The following is a 10,102-nucleotide window of genomic DNA, read 5'->3' as shown; positions in this document are numbered from 1 at the left end:
ATTATAATTTGTTTACTTTGTCGTTGTCATCACTTAGCTAAGTTCATTTTATTTTATTTACAATTACAATTTCAAAATTTTTATAATCATCAATTTTTCTATTCCAATCCAAGTGCAATGCAAATTAAGTTAGATAATTAGAATTATTTCAATCTTAGTTGGAACGATCTTGTACTTGCCTACTATACTATTTGACGATTCGTACACTTGTGAGCATTAAAATTTAGATTTAATTTGGTTGATTTCGGTTAATCTAATTTTGGCAACACTCCACGTTCAAATATTTCAATATTGAACGTATCCAAATTTTGCCACGTGGAAAATCAATGCAGAAGGAAAGGGAGGGTGGGGTACTAATAATTGGAATGGTGTGTGATGAGAATATTCTGGTGTATTACTGAAGTCTGGAAAAGAAATTGCACTCTTCATATTGCATTTGGAATGGGCCTTCAATTTTGAGCTAATTGCATATGTGCCATTGGTATTTTCGTTTTATTTACAAGACTGCTACTGCTGGGTTTATGGAATTAGGTTGGATTACAATTATCTGAGCCCAATGAAAGTATTGGTCTAGTGGAAGACTTCATTGTGAGGAGTGCATTATGTAATCGGGAAATTCAGAATGTATAATTTATCTGTGTTGGCCTTTCACTTAGAATTACTCACCTCTGTTTCACTTAGAATTATAATAAGCTTCTTCTGGTAGGATTGGCATGTGGGTTTGTTGTTGTTGTTTAACTTTTATATCTTTCAAAAATAATCTTTCATTTACTTTTCAATCCCGCAACAACACGTGGGTAGTGGGTCCCTAAGTTATAACATATGCTTCTCTTACACGTGTTGGTTTATGATTGATTATAGTTTGTTAGACGACTTTAGAGTATTCCTTGAAGCTTCTGAATATGATCCTCAACAGCTCTAATTTAGGAGAAATTATATCATCAAGACACAAAAATTCACACATACCCGGCGCCCTTGATTCCTAGATCCACATGTACCCAACTCTATGGTCATACCCTTTCTCTTTTTGGCTGTAGTCCATTTTCGGATAGAAGAACTTCTCCTAATTTAGGTAACTTAATTTCAGCACCTTCACGATAAAATCTGCACATTGGTGACTTTGTTTGATAACGTTATTCTCTTATTTTGATACAACGATATTTCTATACTTGGGTTTTTATTACAAGAACAAACATTTTTGTTTTATTTACCAAACACAATTAAGGACTTAACTTTTTCAAGAAGCTGTTTTTTTTTTTTTTTTTTTTTTTTTTTCAATTAAGCAACCCCAAACTGGCCATAATTAAGTTTTCAAAAATATTAATGCTCATAGAAGTTGAACATAATACCTTTTATTTATAAATAAAGAGATAAACATCACTACACATTATGTGTTACAACTTACAACTGATTCTTAATAATCTTTAGATGATTGCCCCAAAAACGTATAGTTCACCAGCATTACAACTTACAACTGATTATTTAGATTATTTGATAAATTTGAACATAAAAATAAATGAGAAATGAAGAAGAGGGGTTGAGATAGTGATAGTCCAATTTCGGATAGAAGAACTTCTCCTAATTTAGGTAACTTAATTTCAGCACCTTCACGATAAAATCTGCACATTGGTGTTTTCAAAAATATTAATGCTCATAGAAGTTGAACATAATACCTTTTATTTATAAATAAAGAGATAAACATTACTACACAGTATGTGTTACAACTTACAACTGATTCTTAATAATCTTTAGATGATTGCCCCAAAGTGATAAAACGTATAGTTCACCAGCATTACAACTTACAACTGATTATTTAGATTATTTGATAAATTTGAACATAAAAATAAATGAGAAATGAAGAAGAGGGGTTGAGATAGTCATATTTGAGATGAAGAAGGATTGACAATTACACACATTTGGGACAACCGTTAGAATGAGTGGAAGAGGATCCTCTCCGGGTTCTCTTTGTGAGGGATCTTAGAGATCCCCACATCCCAGTCGTTCATCGTACAACGAGCCGTCAATTTTCGTCAGGTACTATTTGTGTTTAATTTTAAATAAAACAAGTCAAATGATTTCTAACCGCACGATGCATGATGAATAGCTAAGATGTGAAGATCACTACAAATTCCACAATTTGGATCCAAATGCGATTCAAATCCAGAAGGTGTAGGGTGGGCTCCATAAAACAAAGTGGTGCACTGTACTAGCTGGCGACAATTAAAGACTTTTGACTTGGAATGAGTAAATTTATGGAAGACTCCAGAGGAAAAATTATTAATTGGAAAAACTTTTTCGTGGTTTGAGAGACACTGAGTCATGAAGATGTCATTTTCTTGTGAAAAACAAAATATTTTGTCACAGTCATATTAAATAAAGGAGAATACTAAAAATAAAACTGGAAGTATCAATTAAGATCATCAAGCTCTTATTCTTTGAAGAAAAAAAATTGAAATAAATTGCCAACTTGCATTTATGGCCCTTGACTTGGACTTCGGCCAGATTGCCAAATTGCCAAACTGCATTGGTGGAAGACTTTAACGTCGACTTCTTTTTTATTTTTTATTTTTTATTTTTTTTTCTTTCTCTCAAACGATAGATTTGTTTGATTAGGGAGCCGATGGGATTTGAACCCACACTGTGGTGCAAGGGTAACACTCCTCTCCACCACTGTGGTAAAAGGACACTTGCTACTCTAAAATTGACTTGGACTTTGGCCAAAATGCCAAATTGCATTTATATAAAAGACTCCAAAGTCATCCAAGTCGCCAAATTGCATTTGTGGAACTCCAAGGACCATGTACAATGATTGGTTTAAAACTCAAATTTTGAGTTTCAAAATGTTAAAACTTGCTTTGGGCCAAATTCTCACCTCCCCTCCCAAAAAAAATTGAGCCAAGGATAGTGGTGGCCCGAGCTCCAACGCGTGAAAGCGCCTACAAAGTGCCCAGTTGTAGCTAAGCAACGCATCAGAAGCATCTCATGCGACAAGTCATCAACTCTTGGGTCCCAAACGACTACCCACTAGCATAACTAGTCTTTTAGTGATCCAACGATTGGGAATGATGGGCAATTGGTTGATCCAAAAGTCCATATTTAAATTTTTTGAAATCAAATTTATAATTAAATTAAATCGAACAGCTGAATTCTTATATTAAATTAATTGTAAAAAAAAAAGGTCTAACGGTCCAAAATTAAATTGAACGGCTAAAACATTTAAAAGAAATGATTTCAATCAAAATTCACTCAAAAACTCTATAAATACATATATTTGTACAAACATCCACCCAAAATTCACTTTCCTCAAACAATTCTTCCATTTTTTTCTACCAACTTCCAAAATTTTCAAGATGGCAAAAGATCATATTAGAAAGAGGACCCTTACAAGATGACATTCGATTTTGATGTAATGAGGGAGGACCCCAACAAATACACTTCAAATAGGAAGAAATTATTCCGCGACAAGCAAGTGGAAATTATAAGAAGGAATGCCGTAAGGAATATCTTTGAGGATGATGACCAATATAATGTCTATTACCCAAGTCCACCACGAAATCCACCACAAATTCAAGGACCAAGTCAACCAAATGTTGATGAATATTATTAGTATTAGTAATTGTTGTAATTCTTATGTAGTATTTTACTTATCTTTTATTTATCTTTATTTAGCGTTTTAATTATGTTTGTATTATTAATTATTGTAAGATTGAAGCATACTATATAGATGACACATCCCGACTTGAAATGTCCACTAGGACTTCGAATCGAGCTGTGCTGGCCGACACCTGGAAGGTGACGAAGCCATAAAGTGTAGTGATGTGGAAAATGTAAATAAATTTAAACCTAAAAGTGCCTAAAGACAAGAGTGCGCTAGTGAGCAGGATTGAACCCATTTCGCATGTGACATCAGAGCATAAGAACTGTAGATTAAATAGGGTGAGGGTTATACCATTGAAGATAACCATTAACTGAGATTTGCCAGAGTCCTCGTTTAAACGTAAACACAACTACTAAACCTAGAGGGGCGAAAAACAGAAGGGTGAGTGGGCACAAAAATAAAGGATTATAAAATCCGTTTATTTTCCCTAACATACTAACCCTTCGCTGTAAAACATGTATTGTTTCAAAAATATCATACTACGTATAAGTATGAAAATCAAATGATGCCAAATGTAAGTCCAGAGGTACGCCACAATAAATATTCTCAACAACAGTATAGATACGATTACATGCTGTAATCTATACTAACATATTAGTCGGAGTCACCTAATGTGACCTGTCCGACTGCAGCTATCGCTTATCCATCTAGGCTAACACATGAGTCGGAGTCACCTAATGTGACATGTAAGACAGGGTTAGGTGTAATAATACACGCTCTAGTGCTACGATCACGTGAAGACTAGCCTTGGCCTGGGGCATGCACTAACACAGGTGCAGCAATGATGGGCGAACTATATGTAAGCATGCCATAATAATTCAACCATTCAATTCATCACATAACCTTACCTGGACTTACCTGCGTGTCTCGCGTTCATATTAACATTTCAAACCATTCACTTCAATTACATGCAGGTAATATGCATATGGGTATGCCATGATGCAATATAAAACTCAACATCATAGCATATAAAAAAAAAAAAAAAAATTCATGGCATAAATGCATAAAACCATTTAAAAACATTTATGGAAACTATAAAGTATATATGTAATATACAAAAACAAAATGCCCACCTTCATTTAGCACGAGGCCTTTTGGGAACTCACTGGCTTCGGGTTTCATCGGAACTCCGAAGTTAAGCGAATTCGGGCGAGAGCAATCCTAGGATGGGTGACCCGCTAGGAACTTCTAATCTGAGTTCCCATAAACAAAACCATGAGGGCGTGGTTGAGGTCCAAAACGGACAATGTTGTGCTACGGCAGAGCCAGTCTAGGATGTGACAGAATGGTATCAGAGCCACTCTACTGTGTGGTGCGAGTGTGCCTATGAGGACTTCGGGCCTCTAAGGGGGGTGGATTGTAACATCCCACATTGACCAATGGAGATAGAGTGATGTGCCTCTAAGGGGGTTGATTGTACATGCCCACCTCTATATAACACAAGGTCATCGGAACTTCAAAGTTAAGCGAATTCGGGCGAGAGCATGCCCATGATGGGTGACCCACTGGGAAGTTCTCGCGTGAGTTCTCAGAAACAAAATCGTGAGGGCGTGGTTGGGGCCCAAAGAGGATAATGTCGTGCTACAGTGGAGTCGAGCCCGGGATGTGACAATTCGGTATCACAGCCAATCACTGGCTGGAAGTGTGCCGACGAGGACGTCGGGCCCCTAAGGGGGTGGATTGTTAGATCCCACATCGCCCAGGGGAGCGGATCCTCTATGCCTTATATATACATGCTCACCTTCATACAGCACGAGGCCTTTTGGGAATTCACTAGCTTCGGGTTCCATCAGACCTCCGAAGTTAAGCGAGTTCGGGCGAGAGTATTCCCAGGATGGGTGACCCACTAGGAAATTCTTGCGTGAGTTCCCAGAAACAAAATCGTGAGGGCATGGTTGAGGCCCAAAGCGGACAATATCGTGCTACGGCGGAGTCGAGCCCAGGATGTGGTAGAGCCTGGATCGGGATGTGACAATAGAATTATTTCAAGTTTCAAAGTTTTAATCCTTATCTTTATAAAAATGTAATTATTGTTCCATGACTTCCATATTTCAAGGGGCAGGTTTATATGAATTTAAATATTTTTAAGTTAAAATGTTCACAAAACTAAATCAAGATAATTTACATAAATTTTACTTTTAAAAAAATTAACCGACAAAAAATTAAGCTAAAATCATTCTTTAATAATCTCGACCTAAAATTTTTAGCCAAAACTATTGGAGGATAAAAATTATTTTTGAGTTTAAACCTAAATTTTTAGCCAAAACTATTGTTCTATTATAATTTTTTTTTCAAAACTTCTTATTACTGTGTTGTGAGAATAAACAGTTGTGAAAAGAGTATGTAAGTGTAATGGTAAATTATAGTGCTAAAAGTGCTTTTAGAAGAAAAAAATGATGGGATAGGATTGTCAATATGAAAGTTTCATTAATTGGTATTGTTCACTTGCGTCCCTTGGAAAAAAAATGCTTTTTTGAGAAGCATGTGTAGAGTTGCTTCTGTTTTTAGCTGTTTTAGACCTATGATTTGGGGGAAAAAAATAATAAAAAAAACTTTTTTTTATTTACCAAACAAAATTAAGGACCCAACATTTTAAAGAAAGTTGCCTTTAAACATTTTAAGCAACCCTAACCTAGCCATAATTAAGTTTTCAAAATTATTAATGCTCGTAAAAGTTGAACACAATACCTTTTATTGATAAATAAAAAGATAAATATCACTACACATTACGTGTTACAACTTATTCTTAATAATCTTTAGATGTTGCTCCAAAGAGATAAAACATAAAGTCCACTAGCATTTCCCAAATTTTGTTTTATTTGATAAGTGAACTTATGACACCAAACGGAATAACTTTAATAAGAAGAAGAAAAAATAGAAATAAATGAGATGTGAGCAAGAGGGCAGGGTTGAGATAAGGATATTTGAGAAGAAAAATTGACAATTACACACATTTGGGACTATATTATAGGAAACAACCGTTAGAAGGAGAGGGGTGGGCCCCAAACAATTACACGCATTTGGGACAAGGACTTTGACTTATCTTGTACGTACAAAACATTTTGCAAGTCCTGTATCTTTCTTCTCTCCCACCCCCTCTTTCGGTATGGGTTGAATTGAATTAATTACAATAGCTCATGGATGCCATTATAAATAAGCCCTAGGAGTAGAGTCTAATATGTACACGAAATTAAACGCTAGCGGCCATGACATCTTTAGATTTTCATAAACTCTGCCTTTTGGCTTATTGCCTTGTCTTATTCGTACAACTTCTTTCACCGCGAAGTTGCTCTGCTTTTGCTTCTGCTACTTCTTCCACGAAAGCAGAAGCGCTTCTCAAATGGAAAGCCACCTTTCAAAACCATACCCGCCTGCAAAATCTCACCTCGCGGGCTTACCTACCCACTCATGCAAAAGCAGCCCCATGCTTCTGGACTGGTATTTCATGCAATGTTGTTGGAAGTGTCAGTGTGATAAACCTTACCAATTTTGGGATACAAGGTACGCTACATGAGTTTTCCTTCTTGTCTTTCCCCAATCTTCAATACCTCAATCTCAACTACAATAATCTCTTTGATGTCATTCCAGCTAAAATCAGTTCCCTCTTCAAACTCATCTCCCTTGATCTTTCTAACAATTGGCTCAGCGGTTCAATCCCAACATCCTTAGGTCAACTCACAAACCTTTCCACTCTCTATCTCTTCCGTAATAATCTTTTTGGCACTATTCCTAAAGAGATAGGGAATTTGAAATCTCTTGTGGACCTAGAATTGTCTCATAACCAGCTCAACGGTTCAATCCCAACATCCCTAGGTTAGCTCACAAACCTTTCCACTCTCTATCTATATAGTAATAATCTTTCTGGCAGTATCCCTAAAGAGATAGGGAATTTGAAATCTCTTGTGGACCTAGAATTGTCTTATAACAAGCTCATCGGTTTAATCCCAACATCTCTAGGTCAGCTCATAAACCTTTCCACTCTCTATCTCGGTAGTAATAATCTTTCTGGCACTATTCCTAAAGAGATAGGGAATTTGAAATCTCTTAGGAATCTCAGTTTGTATAAGAATCAGCTCAGTGGTTCAATCCCAACATCCCTAGGTCAGCTCACAAACCTTTCCACTCTCTATCTCTATAGTAATAATCTTTCTGGCACTATTCCTAAAGAGATAGGGAATTTGAAATTATGGACGTGGTAACCGCGTATTTTTATGGGGATCTCGATATGGAAATGTACATGAAAGTTCCAGAAGGACTTTCCTTGGCTAGTTCAAATAGTTGTAGACCACGGAATACTTTCTCGATTAGATTGAGGATGTCACACTACGAATTGAAACAATCTGGGTGCTTGTGGTATAATCGTCTGAGTGAATACAAAGTTAGGGTTATGTGAATAACGAACTATGCTCATGCGTGTTCATTAAGAAGTAACACTCCGGATTTGCGATCGTTGTTGTTTATGTTGACGACATGAACCTTATCGGAACTCTCATAGAGCTTGAGGAAATTGCTGCACAGTTGAAATCAAAATTTGAGATGAAAGATCTTGGGAAAACTCAATATTGCCTCGGCCTGGAGATTGAGCATTGTTCAAATGGAATCCTAGTACATCAATCGAACTACAGCCATAAGGTGTTGCGACGTTTTAATGAGGATAAAATGAAGCCTTTGAGTACTCTTATGGTCGTTCGAACTCTAAATGCTAAACGAGATCCCTTCTGTCAATTGGTGCTTGGAGTTCCATACCTAAGTGCAATTGGTGCTTTATTGTACTTGGCTCAATACATTAGACCTGACATCTCCTTCACTATTAATCTTTTGGCTAGATACAGCAACGGGCCTACACACCTACACGCATACACTGGAATGGTGTTAAAGACATTTTCCGCCACCTCAAAGGTACGATGTATTTGGGCTTGTTCTACACCCTCGAATCCTCGAAAAGAGCCGCTACCCTTTTCGATCCTCGAGGTAATTCTCGCCTCATTGGTTACGTAAATGTTCGTTATCTATCTGACCTACATATGGCATGTTCTCAAATGGGTTATGTCTTTACCGTTGGAGACACCGCTATATCTTGGAGGTCTACCAAGAAAACGCTAATTGTAACTTCTTCGAACCTTGCTAAGATTTCGCTCTGCATGAAGCCTCGCGAGAGTGCTTTTGGTTGAGAGCAGTTATGGAGCATATTCGAAGCATTAGTGGTCTTTCTTCCGTCATTGACCTTCCTACGCGATCTTTGAAGACAATCCAGCATGTATTGAGCAGTTAAAGAAGGGATACATCAAGGGAGACAACACTAAGCACATGACGTTGAAGTTCTTTTATTCTCACTAGCAGCAATAACATCAGAACATCAAAGTCAAGTAAATCCATTCCTAGGACAACCTGGCCAATCTCTTCATGAAGTCATTGCCCAAGTCTACTTTTCAGAAGCTCGTCCAAGGAATCGGTATGCGTAAATTATTTGAGTTGAATCGCTTATAGGTCTCTTATTTGGAAGTTATTCCTAACTTAGGGGGCGTATCCTGAAGCATACTCACTTGATCTTAATATACTCTTTTTCCTACGATTAGTCTCCTCAATATTTTCCTAATTAACCCAATACCTTATGATAATGATGAGGCAGGGGCAGAACTAGGTTCGATGTTGAGGGAGGCTTAAAATTAAGGTGATTTGCTAATTTAGTCCTTGAATTATCATGTGAGTGAAAATTAGGTACCTAAACAATTTTTTTTTTGAAAAAAATCTGTCCATTATAAAAATATGCCCATTACATCCCTAATATTATATTCGAAGCTATTATGTTCAATCTTTGGTCAATTTAAGTCATGTTACTTGCAAGTGATACACATTGGAGGGTAGATTGGCAATTTTTCATAAAGAAATAGTGTATGGAGTTAACTTCGGAGGGTAAATTAGACGTTAGATTCGTAACTTATATGAAATATTAGGGACTTATAGGCAGGAAAATGACAGTATTACACTGTAAAGTGTGTTAGAGTGACTAAAGTGACTTAAATTGACAAAAGATTGGATAAATGGCTTTGAATATAATAGTAGGGATGAAATTAGCAATTTTTGTTGAATTTAGGAAATTATTTTACCGAAAAAATAATTTAGAGACCTAATTTTTATTGAGGTGATAGTTCAAAAACTAAATCAGCACTTCACCTATAAAAATAAAGGCAAAATTGCACAACTAGAAATCATAAAACTTCAAGTAAATAATTTTAGTAGAATAATTCAGAAAATTATTGCTACTATTCTTGGCCCGAGACTATTAGTTGTTTCCTTTGCTTAATTTGGCATTTTAAATTTAAAAAGGGGGCAACTCGTGGCAAGTTACGGTTATTCACTCATTCTAAGCCTTGAGAGGTTGCCATAGTCAAGCATACTCACCAGCTCGAAGCATCGAACTCGTGACCTCTTGTCACATCCCGG

General features: G+C 36.5%; 1 protein-coding gene across 1 annotated transcript; it reads left to right on the top strand.

Moving 5' to 3' along the window:
* Nucleotides 1-6,864: 6,864 nt before the first annotated feature.
* On the top strand, nucleotides 6,865-7,857 carry LOC137712241 (probable leucine-rich repeat receptor-like protein kinase At1g35710). The gene is made up of 2 exons (XM_068451352.1): nucleotides 6,865-7,430; nucleotides 7,527-7,857. Exons 1-2 carry the CDS (start codon nucleotides 6,865-6,867, stop codon nucleotides 7,855-7,857), a joined length of 897 nt encoding a protein of 298 aa, XP_068307453.1.
* The last annotated feature ends 2,245 nt before the right edge of the window (nucleotides 7,858-10,102 follow it).

The sequence above is a fragment of the Pyrus communis genome, chromosome 13 (genome assembly GCF_963583255.1).
Source record: "Pyrus communis chromosome 13, drPyrComm1.1, whole genome shotgun sequence".
Lineage (NCBI taxonomy): Eukaryota > Viridiplantae > Streptophyta > Magnoliopsida > Rosales > Rosaceae > Pyrus > Pyrus communis.
The sequence above is the reverse complement of the archived record's forward strand: the minus strand, read 5'-3'. Positions and strand labels throughout refer to the sequence as shown.